The sequence below is a fragment of the Excalfactoria chinensis genome, chromosome 7 (genome assembly GCF_039878825.1).
Source record: "Excalfactoria chinensis isolate bCotChi1 chromosome 7, bCotChi1.hap2, whole genome shotgun sequence".
Classification (NCBI taxonomy): domain Eukaryota; kingdom Metazoa; phylum Chordata; class Aves; order Galliformes; family Phasianidae; genus Excalfactoria; species Excalfactoria chinensis.
The window spans coordinates 26,159,961-26,172,078 of record NC_092831.1 but is presented as its reverse complement, the minus strand read 5'-3'; the positions used below and the strand labels follow the sequence as shown (position 1 = coordinate 26,172,078).

The following is a 12,118-nucleotide window of genomic DNA, read 5'->3' as shown; positions in this document are numbered from 1 at the left end:
CAACTAACCCAAACAGGCACAACACAGACCTCACTTTATCAGCATTTCCATCAAAATACCAGTCTAAAGAACTGGAAAGACATGAGATTCAGGACAGACAGCACAACTGCACAAAAGCAGACAAGTAGGAGGGAAAGGGCTATACCTTCTACTGCCATCTGCATCTACCAGTGTACCAGCAATTAAGGGCTAAAGCCTTGTAACTCTTAAGTGCGACTGCAGAGTGGGTAACACGAGCACAATGCCAGGAGCTTGGGAGCACTGTTCTTTACTAGATAATCATGAATGGCCTGGATTGAAAAGGACCACAATGATCATCTGGTTTCAACCCCTCTGCCTTGCGTAGGGTCATGAACCACCAGACCAGGCTGCCCAGAGCCACATCCAGTCTGGCCTTGAATGCCTCCAGGGATGGGGCATCCATCCACAGCCTCCTTGGGCAACCTGTGCCAGTGTGTCACCACCCTCTGTGTGAAAAACTTCCTCCTAATATTCAACCTAAATCTCCCCTGTCCTAGTTTAAAACCATTCCCCCTTGTCCTATCACTATTCACCCTTGTAAACAGCCATTACCCCTCCTGCTTATAAGCTCCCTTCAAGTACTCAAAGGCCACAATGAGGTCTCCCTGCAGCCTTCTCTTCTCCAGGCTAAACAAGCCAAGTTCCCTCAACCTTTCCACATGGGAGAGGTGCTCCAGCCCTCTTACATCATCTTACTGGCCTCTTCTGGACCCACTACAAGAGCTCAACATCCTTCCTGTAATGTAGACAGATGCAAGATATTTAAGGAGAAAATCACACAAGGGATCCTCCTGCAACCAAAACAGAAGATCCTCCTGTGAGATGTAAGTAGCAATGCCATATTTTAGAATTAGATTCAGAAACATTATGCTTTGAACTAAGTGGAAAAAGAGACAATCAGTTGCTGTATCACAAGCAAGGTGGCCTGTTCCATCAGTGATGAAATGATGCAGCTCCGCATTGCTTGTGGCACAGAAGCAGGGGATGTGCCAGAAGAGGCTTCTCTGGAAGAGGCTGGACTCTAAGAGCAGTTTGAGAATCAAGGAAGTTTTTCATTAAAGTCCACGAACAGAAAAATCTGAAACGACCAGGCCAAATTCCCCATAAGTTCCCCTCATCCTGCAAAGAAGGAAATATACTGATGAGAAGGTGAGTCAAGAGATGAATGCAATTCCTATCCCATACTCCTCCCTTCCTCCATTCACTCTCTTGTGGCATGGAGCTGTGACTCCACAGAGCCACATGAGCTGCTCTACCCACACGTACACATCCATTGGTTGTGTCACACATCCCTGCAAGGATAACCAGGGAGGAAGCTGGTTCCTTTTGGGAGATGTTTATAACCATCTGTCCCTCCCTGGGCTGGGATTTATCCAGTACTTCAAATGCAACATAAGCACTAGATACAAAATTATATTGAAGGAGTTTTGTAAACACCCTGCAAATCTTGAAGGACACAGTTTCAATGGCAATAGTTTTGCAATCTGAAACGCAATGCTTACTATCACCATTCATGACCTCTGTAATATTTCCCCTGTAGGGAATGCCTTCAGAGAGCATCTCTATCTACCACTGAAGTCCTCTACAAGGCCACAGTCAAGGAAAAAGGATTTCCTATGCACAGCAGCCCCCAGCTTTACGATCTCTTGATAGAGTAGATCCACAACACTTGACATAATTTATCACTGTCACTGCCTTTAGCTTTCAATGCTATATTTTCCAAAAAATCCAGTTACCCTTGGAGGATCTTGCTACACTGCCTATGAGCCCAGAGGGAGAGATCACTGCATCACTGCTTCTCCTTCTTAGCTCTGCTGGGACATCACCTCCACAGATTTTCTTGTCAAATTTATTTGTCTGCAACTGAAACTTGAGCCCAGATCTGTATCTTATTAGTAAAGACTGACTGCTGCGTTTGCTAGCAATGGAAGCCCAACATAGAGGTATTTTGCTGTTCTCTCTCACTGTGGAGTGCTTTGATTTTCTGTCAGGGTTGAAAGAATGGCACTGAATCTGAAGCAAACAAGGCAGGCATCCCAAAGGGCAGAAGAAGCCCAGGGCTCAGCACTGAATGGGCTGGGAGTTCTCCCTGCTCATTAGCATCTAGCCAGTCTGGCCACATCCTCAAGAGCTGAAAAGAAACAAGGCTTTCACTCTATTGGAAATTCTGGCATTTCCACATTTGCTGCTTTTTTTTTGGGATAAAACTGAGAAAGTTGATTGCTTTTACTTTCTGGAACGCCCAGGATTCCAACATGCTTCAACACAAACATCTTTTTTTTCCAAGTAAGGGCATTCGACACAATAACAATGAAAAATGTCAAGTTAACAATAAATGTCACGTAAGACAGATGAAAATAACTGCTTCACTACCATCTGTAAGATTAATTGAAACTGACTGAAATGGCCAAATCTAAACGAACCATGTTTTACCTTGCCACAATGATTTTGTTGTCTTCTCACACTGGGCTTTGCACTAGCTGTGTACAGTAATTCTCTGCAAGGAATGTGGCATTTAGCAGAGTGCAGGCGCAACGCAATGCAAGCAGCCCCCAGCATCACCACCTTTCATTGGAATTCATCAAGTCTGCCTCAAAGAAGGCCCTCCTGCCCACACCCAGGTACAGGGTAAAGTCTTGTTTCCACCAGCCAAGTGTCTGGTGTAAACCTGCAACAAGGTCACAATAGTTCTGCTTTCAGGGCTTGCTACCCAGCTACGCCATCCATCCTGCAAAATCAGACAAAATCTCTGTCCCATTTTAATCACATCAAAGATAAGGAATCCCACTATGAATAGCTACTTCCTAAATAAACCGAGGTATGTTACCTTTCTGGGGTCTTTTCTTATTAATTTAAAAAGTCATGCTGAGGTTTTCCTGTTTTCTATCCACCCATAATTTAGCAACGTCTCCCTGCCATGAAACACTCTCTTGGCTTCAGATTCCATATACATTGATACTGCATATACCTTACACATTAAGTCACTGTTCATTAAAAAAATCCATACAAATCTCAACTCTCCAAATAGCAAATTAAGAGCAATGATGAGCAAATGACTTCATTAGGATTATTGTGTTCATTGAAAATGCATTCAATCCCTGCTACAACACACAAAGAGACTTAATAGCTGGCACTCTTGGGCAAAGAAAAAAATGGCTCCAAAGTGGTGTGTCAAAGAAATAAATAACAACTTGATCAGCTGTGAAAAGGGCGAGTAAATGATCATTCCTTGCAATACAATGAAACTCTATGAAGTAGTAGGCAAAAAAGAGAGAAAGTTTTTGTTTTTTTTTTAAGCAAGCACCAAAATATTGTGCTATATACTCAAAAGCAGACATTCATTTTAGAACAAATTGGACAAATCCTCCAAAGAAGATACTTCAGTGGCTATTAAAAAGGAATGTTTGGATACAAACTGTCTACCTTCTGGCTGAAGGCTCCTCTAGTGGAAGGCTTGCTCTGTGCTTCACAAGCTCTCTCAATATGCTCTCTGTGATTCCTGCAAGCTCTCTCAATCATCCCTGAGCAGCAGCAGAGGTCTAACCCAGAGCAGCAATTCTATCAGCTGTGATTTGTAGTTATCTAAGCCATCACAAAACATACAAGGGAAATACTTACTGCTATGGTGTCCTCCTCCCAGCTTTCTAAGCAAAATGTTGGACTAAAATGTGTACATACAGCATTCTCACTTCATCTTTCCCAGAGCTGCACAGCATTGCTTTAAACTTTATTTCTTCACTGCGCTATACATCGAGACAAAAAGACAAAGAATGTGCGTCTTCCACGGCACAATGACTGCAGCCGTTCCTCTTTAACCACACACAGTTGCCATTTCCAGCTACCTTTTGTAGGTAGCCTTATGATAATGCTAGCAGCCTTGATATCTCTCTGAAGTCAAAGCCTGACAATCAAACCCATGGGATAACATGAATTTTGAAGCAGGATTTTATTTATGCTTATGAAGAATGAGCCTAACAGCTAGCTGGCCTATCCTTTCATCTATGGACAGAGAATATGTAATTGCTATTGTGTTTATATTGATGTGACACTGTGTGAAAGATCCACGTGCTCTGAAACTTATGTCAGACCGTGAACCTGGAAAAAGGGATCTATGTGCTCCTAGAGACCTTGGAATGAGGGCTCTGGTGGGAGCAGGACAAGGAGGCAAAGGACCCCAACCAAACAGGTCCTGAGCCTCTCCTCTTTCACACCTGCAAGACCAGAGCCCTCAGAAATCCCACAGTTGTTGAGAAAAAGATGGGTGAGGACAGTAAGTGCTACAGTTCCCAGCAGTACAGCTCAAATCTTGTTCAGTGTGTCTAAAGCCCATGACATAGCAGCGATTAGCCCTACTGATTTTAATGCGATTACTCAGGCTTCAGGTTAAATGCATACTTAAGAGCTGCTCTGGGTCAGAGCTAATGGTTTGATATTACACTCCTTCTCTACCTAGACTGCCTTTCGTATGACAAAGCTTGTTTTTAAAACCACTGCAGAGCTAACAGGTGACTTCTTTCACCCTATTTTTGGCCAACCAGGAGAGCTGCCATTTACAATTTCCCCTGCTAAACTGACAGCACTGGAAGAAAATATTCCCTTGAGTTTACCCTAAAGTTGCAAGACACCAAGCACCCTCAGCATCTGTCACAGTGGGGTCACTTCTGTTCCTTTGAGAGCCTCTATCACTGTTATGTGAGCACAGCTGGGTCCAACACCACATGCGTCGTTACAATGAGCTGCTGTTAGCCCAAGTCTTGCTGGCACTAGAATAGGTGCATTCCTCCTCTGCCTTGCTGTTAAGCATTAAGCGGTGTCATACTTGGCCATCTTTCCCTCAGCTCTAAATGGAGTTATTTTAATTTCCCCCATGCAAATCATAATGTAACCAAAAGACGCTGTGAGCTGCTGTTATGCATGCACCAGTCCACCTCTGTACCACATAGCTTACCCTGATTCACAAGTCATACATCCAAGACCCAGCTCCTGTTTTTCTAAATAAAAGCATAGCAGGGCCCCACATAATTCTGTTCCTCCCACCAGGATTCCATTCAGCTTTCCAGAAGCCCAGTGGGGCCAAGTGAGATTCAAGAACTTGAATCTTTCACCCTCATGGCAATGGCATTCATGCTTTCTCGAGTGTCCCAATAACATGATGTCCTCAGTTGTCTGCCTACGACAGTGAGATGGAACAAGCAGACAACTCACTGCAAGGCTCCTCCCTGTATCAGTGGCTTCAGTGGAGGAAGCATCTCATTGCCCAATTCTTCCCTCTAGCATTTCAGGCTCTGCAAATAACAAGACCAGCCCAGAGCAGACAGCAACTGCTTCCATGCTTATTAAGACTAGGCAAGCTAGTTTTGCTCGCCCACAGACCTTCACCTTCCACCCCCTTATTTAATAAATTAAAAATCAGGCCTTGACTGTGAATGCTTTGGGTTCGTGTACTGAACAGGGAGATAATAAAGAGCAGAGCATAAAAACTGAATATGAGTGGGAGAAGCAGCAGGTGTAAAGGAAGGAGAATGAACTTCCAAATCCAACACAGAGGAGAAAGGAATAGCGATGGAGACCCTCTAAAAGGCACAGATGGAGAAATGATAGTTCATGTCCGCACTGAAAGACAAAGCTGATGGAGACACACACAAAAGCTTCTGTCTGTCAATGGTGAATGGCTTCAGCTAGTCTTCAGAGTCCCTTCAGAGTCCGTGTTTAGATTCTTTAAACAAATGTGACCTCATTTCCAGAAACAGAGACCTCAACAACTGCTAATTTCAGTGCAATCCAAAGTGCTTGGCACCTTTGGAAAAATACTTCTGTGCTTCTAGGTCCCAGTGCCTGGATACAGGTGCTTCAGGAAGCCCATCAGAATTAAGTGACTGCCCCGAGGCCTTGTTAAAATTCAGCGGGGAGAAAAAAATCCTGGGAACTCAGGAATTTCCGGCCCCAAATCTAAACATCCTCCAGTTGCACCTCACAAGGCAGAAGCCTGTACAAAGAAATGGTTCATCCCAGAGAAGACAAGGCTACAGAGAGTCCTCATTGTTACCTTCAATATATATAAGGGGGGCTTGTGAGAAAAATGGAGAAAGACTTTTCCTCAGAGCCTGTAGTGACCAGGCAAGGGGTAATGGTTTGAAAATGAAATCAAGTAGATTTAAATTGGTTAGATGAGGTTGGTGAGATGCTGGAACAAGTTCCCCAGAGATGCTGCGGATGCCCTGCTGTTGGAACATTTTTAAGGCAGAATGGGGCTGTGAACAACCTGGTCTAGTGGAAGGTGTATTTTAGCAGGGTAGCAGGGTTGTTGGAACCAGATGGTCTTTTAAGGTCCCTTCCAACCCAAACCACTCTAGGATCCTTGATTAGAAACATCACAGCAATTTATTTAGAATAAGCCGAAGCAAAGGACATTTGAGGAGAGTTCTGAAGAGACTATTCTTCCAATTACACTGCAGTAAAGTGCAGACAAAACTGGAGCTGAGTTGTATAGAAAAGGGCAGACAGAAACTGATAGAAAAGAATCACAGAATCATAGCATGGCCTGGGTTGAAAAGGACCACAATGCTCACCCAGTTCCAACCCCCTGCTGTGTGCAGGGTCACCACCCAGCAGACCAGGCTGCCCAGAGCCACATCCAGCCTGGCCTTGAATGCCTCCAGAGATGAGGCATCCATAACCTCCAGAAATGGGGCATCCATAACCTCCTTGGGCAAAGAGAACTTTCCCAAGAACATAAGACAGCAGTGTAAAGAAAACAGAGGAATGGGACTGCTGCATCACAGGCAAATGCTGGAGCAGAGCTGGGAGTATGATGTGTGCTAGTCTGTGTATAAAGTAGGCTGAACTCTTAGGGTGGATCATACTTTACATAAATACCCGTGACTTATCCAAATGAATGGAGTGGCCTGTGTAGTCACCATACCCTGACTACCTATAATTACTATGGGAACACATTAATTTTTCCATATTACCCAGTGAAGACTCCAAAGGGCAGACTGGTGGAGCACTCAGTAACAGAGCCTATCACAAATATCTGAGTGAATGCAATACATCATGCAGACATCACTCCATGGAGGTGACGGAATTTGGGTGAAAATTGTGGGCAGAGGTGAAGGGTAAACCATTCTTTGCCAACAGGAGGCAGGGAGTTCCCTGGCATTAGGAATTTGGTGTTTTTTCAGACCAGACCCAAGAGCACAGCTTCTTTTTGTGAAGAAGGAAAAATATTTGTGAATGAGGCACAGCTTTTGTTGACCACATCTAACTTTCACCCTTGGAAAGACAGAGGGAGTCTAACAGGAAAGCAAAGCCTTAACCTCTCCACAGCACCGAAAAGCAGGGTTTCAGAATGAGTGGGAAATTACCCACACCCAAAAGAGCTTCTATGGAGAACAAGGATGAGGTCAAACTGACAGGAGGGGAAAGAAGGAGAAAAGGAAGAAAGCGGGTGGGTAGGGTGTGACAGCACTAGTTAAAGCAAAGAATATAATTGGGCTTCCCTATAGACTGAGTGGGTTGTGCCCTGAGGGACAGATTGTATCTCTCGCACAATTCCCATACCTTGCAAAAACCTGAAGTGATGTAAAGGGACTTTTGTCCCTACTCACAGGTGATGCAGACATAAAAGATTGGAAGGTACCTCAGACCCCATTCATTGGCTTCCATGCTGCATGATTCCTACCACACATGCTCTACAAAGCGTAACCCAGCATCTTCCAGTCCTACACTGACTATCATAAAAGGTCAAAAGACACAAATTCAATGTGCACAAATTGTTGGGTGGGTGAATTTGTTTGGTGAGACTTTCAGATCACCACAGGAGCTGGGTATGCAGAGAAGCAAATCTCAGTTTTCTTCTGACATTAATTTCTGCTGATGTGGAAATACATCACCAAACAAATATGTGGGGAGAAGAGTGGCTTGGGGGATTTTTTTGCTTATTTTTTAAGATACTAGGTGCTTTAAATATGAAGCAAATTGGATTCCAGCTTCTTACTTTACCTCAGTTCTTAGTGTTTTTACACGTGATTGACTGGTGATGTTTATTTGGTGTGCCATTTCTCTTTTGAGCTCAGCCCTGTGCTAGACCTCACTGCATTAGGTGCTACGCAAACATAAAAGAAAGTAAGTGACTTGAACTTTCAAGAAGCTCTTGCCATTTGTTCATTCTTGATGGATATTTGCTAGGTAATTTCTTGAAATAAACCATTTAATGTGTATTAGACATACTTCAGAAGAACTTATCTCAAATTTGAGCTAATTTAATTGAGCAAATAAGAGATTTCATGATATTTCTGTGGCCCTGAGTATAAGCTTAGATTTTCTGTGGGGTTATCTCTAAAGCTTCAAAACTCAGCATCTGAGCAGCTTATTCTATCTCTCTGCCATTGATGCTATGCTTCCTGAATTTTGTCTGCCTGCAATAATGTTTTGGCAGCAGAAGGAATGGAAACTGCTCCTTGTCACCATTTAATGACTGTGCCATTAAACTTGTCACTGGAATTTGGTATAAAGTGGATCTAATTCCCTCTGAATAAAAACCCCCACCTGTAATCATTTTCCTATGTGTCCACCCACCTTGTTTTTGTTTGTTTCCTATCAGAAAAGAAAGCCCCCAAATGATTTCTCTTGCTTTCAAGAGAAAAGTTGATACATTTTTCTACTTGTCAAAAATAAAGAGGGTAATCTTCAAGTGGGTATTTTTATTTAACTTTTATTTAGAGAAAACAGCAGGAAATAGTTGTTCATTTCCCAAGTTAATGTTCTTCATCCCCCTTGGATTTCTACATGGTTTCTAAATAATCTGGATCACAGGAGTTTGCAACAGCCATTAACAACTTTTCCAGCCCAAAACCTCCACTGCAATAGAGTTCCTGTCATCTACTTTAAGACAGAAAGACTACTCTTTCTATGCTGAGACTTGCCCCAAAATAAAATTCATCCATGCAAGTCCAAAGATACTGACCAGTCTCCCCATTCCTGCAAAGAGCAACTGATGAAGATACTTGCTGCTACTAGGAACATTACTTCCAATCCAATAATTGACAGATGTAATCCCCCAAAGCAAACACAAATACACATTCAAATTAACAGCCATGTGCAGAAAAGAATAAATACTTTACCACCCAGCTGGCACTTTCAACACTGGCCTTATCTGATTTCTCAGGGACAGGAAGTACAACCACTGGAGCCACGTGCAAGGAATGCCATTTCCACACTGGGCCAAAACTGCAGTTCTCACTAAGTACAACATGTCCCATCCCGCCTTCTCCAACTGGTTCAAGGGAATTGGGGCAGAACATAAGATGCATAACATGCCTAAGGAGGCCTTTCACTGGCAGTAGATGGGCTTGGGGTTAAAAGTCCAGCCTAACACACTAAGAATGTCCTTCTCTGTTTAAGACTTTGGGAAAGTCCCTTATCCTGACTCTCCATCACTGTTTACAAATTAGATAAACTTGTAGCCAGAGTAGGCTGCAAGGTCTCTGAGAAAAGGGCTATCCTAATTGCATATCTAGTGTTTGTTACCACGTGGCCTTTTTTTCATACACCACTCTGAAGCACAGAAACACTTCTAATCAGAGAACTGCACATTATTAACTGAGTTGGAACATTTCCAGTGCACATCCCATCAAGTACAGATCTCTCAAACACACTGTACACATCCAATAAGCTATAAACACTGAAAACTTTTTCCTTTAGCAAACACAAGGTGAATCTTTTAGTCTGTTTTTACTGTTTTCTTAAACCTAGCTGAATACCCTTACTTACCCTTACATTTTACTGAAGAAGATTCCCCTCAGCTGCTCTCTTGTCCCTCAATTTATCAAGTAGGTTTATACTGCTGCTACAACAGCAGTATCTGAGTGCATCGTGATGAGACAGTTCTGTAAAGTTGTTTTCTAATTATGAAACTAATTTGAAAGAAACATAAATATAAACAACCTCAGAGGAACGCTGACACTTTATTTACAGCGTGCTACATCCCAGGAAATCTCCTCTGGAAGCTGCAAAGAACCGAATTTATAAAAGTAACAAAAAGCATCAAATTAACACATCAGTCACTGAAATGAGAACTAATCCCCAAAGAGATAAAAGCAAACCAGTTACTTACAGTTCAGCTGTGGTTCTGGGGGGAACTTGAGACGGATGATAGCCAAGATTATGAAAACAACCACAGGCCAGGAAATTAAAATGAACGACCATACCTATAAAACAGCAATGAAAATATATTGGTTATGTTTGTTGTATTGATGTGTCCCAGGGCTTGTCTAGAATGCACAAGTTCTACCCTAAATGAGTTATAACATACATTGTAAATAATGCCTGTCTTGGAACACATATTACTAAAACTCAAGTATTATCTATGCAGGAAAAAAAAACACCACACAACTATGTAAGATTGTAAGAGCAAATAACAAGACTGAAAATAACACAAGCTTTCCTGCATTTCAGTTTGGCTGTTGATACACTTTGTACTGATTTGAGACACTGCTCATTAATAGTAAAAGCATCCTTAGATGTACAAGACCTTTGGATGCGGTGATCACAAAACCTAAGAGCCAAAATGGAAAAAAGTTGGTTTTGCTTGCAGTAAAGATGACTTTGATTTGACTAACTATTCCTCAAAAGTCATTTGACATACAAGTGACAAGGCTGCTTTTTTTTTTTTTTTTCCCCATAAAGTTTTCACCATCCTTCACAAACAGCAGGGCCAAAAGAAAAGAGAGTTTTCATAGTATTTGTTTACAAGACAGTGAAGGAGGGGGGCTTTTTATAGAGCTGTGAGACCAATCAGTTGGAGAAATCCCATTCAAACACTGGCAACCAGTCACTCTGCATATGAGCTTCTGACCACACAACCTAACTCCCTGGTTCCATTTCATTACCAAATTGTAGCAGCTTATGTAGATGCACTGACTTAAAAGAGAAATGATGCAAAGCCAGGAAAAAAATATGAAGATTTATAGACCTCTTGCCTTTGACAAGAGAGCCGCCCATTTCAACGGATGGGAATGAAGAAAATAGAATCTGCTAATCACCCAGTGCAGTAAGCCAATCTAAGTACAAGGCCCAAAGTCAGCGTTAAAACTGCCTTGGAGTTTCATAAGGTAGGAAAATGCAGTTCTTCAAACAGTTAACTGCTTCTGCACTAGCTGGTTAGATTGGTATCGTGTTTAGTGGATTAGTTTTCCATCCACCAGTACAGCTCCAAGTGCTCTGTGCTGCAAAATTGCTGTGCTATCTTCATGCCAATTTTTGAAACTCCAAAGATGTCTTTTTCTTCAAAATCATCCCATTTTTCATGGCTGTGTTGCTGTTTTTTTCAGATCAGCACTTATTACCCCCAAACCATTTTTCCGAAGGTAATTCCAAGCCCATAACAGTGTTTTCATTTCCTGTAACACTTCCTGGAACGTAAAAAACAAACAAACAGACAGACAAATCCTGAAGACCGATGAGCTTAAAGATGGTTGTTTTATAGCAAGTCCCTCCACACCACCCCTTAACGATGTGACACTCAGACACAGAAGTGGAAACAAGATTCATGCCCCAAAACAGGGAACTGACAGACGTCAAACCAGCTCCTAAAACAGCCTTACAGAGAAAGTCTTCCTAAAATTTCAGCATTCAGAAAGCAGCATTCTAGCTTTTACAGATGCTACTCTATTTTCTTTATATATATGCTATACAACAAGATTCATCCCTGAAACTAACATCTTTTTATATAATCTTTTGTATCATGTTTGCCTTATAATCAGACCACAAACACAGCATTTAACTTGGATTAATTCACACACCAATGGTATTATTAAGATATCCTCCTAGTTTAGTACCACGTAGGCTAAAGTAAAATTAGGGGTAACAGCACTGAAATTGATATTAGTCAGAGGCTGCCTAAAGGAATAGCAAGATGTCCTTCATATTTTGGGGGAAGAAATGAATGCTGATTGTCTGTACTGAAGGAAATCTTTGTACCTCCCTGTTTAGAGCTTATACAGTACTAACATTTCCCACTTCCCAGATAGCTCTTCCCAGACAGCTCTTCCCTTCGAACCTCTGTCCTTTGACTTAATGGGATTTCACAGCAGCTGGA

General features: G+C 42.2%; 1 protein-coding gene across 1 annotated transcript in view; it reads right to left on the bottom strand.

Moving 5' to 3' along the window:
- Positions 1 to 12,118, bottom strand: part of ABCA12 (ATP binding cassette subfamily A member 12) — a 98,250-nt gene that overhangs the window by 62,010 nt on the left and 24,122 nt on the right. The window contains exon 4 of the mRNA XM_072341693.1: positions 10,136 to 10,229. Coding sequence (XP_072197794.1) covers positions 10,136 to 10,229 — 94 coding nt within the window. The remainder of the gene's footprint in view (positions 1 to 10,135; positions 10,230 to 12,118) is intronic.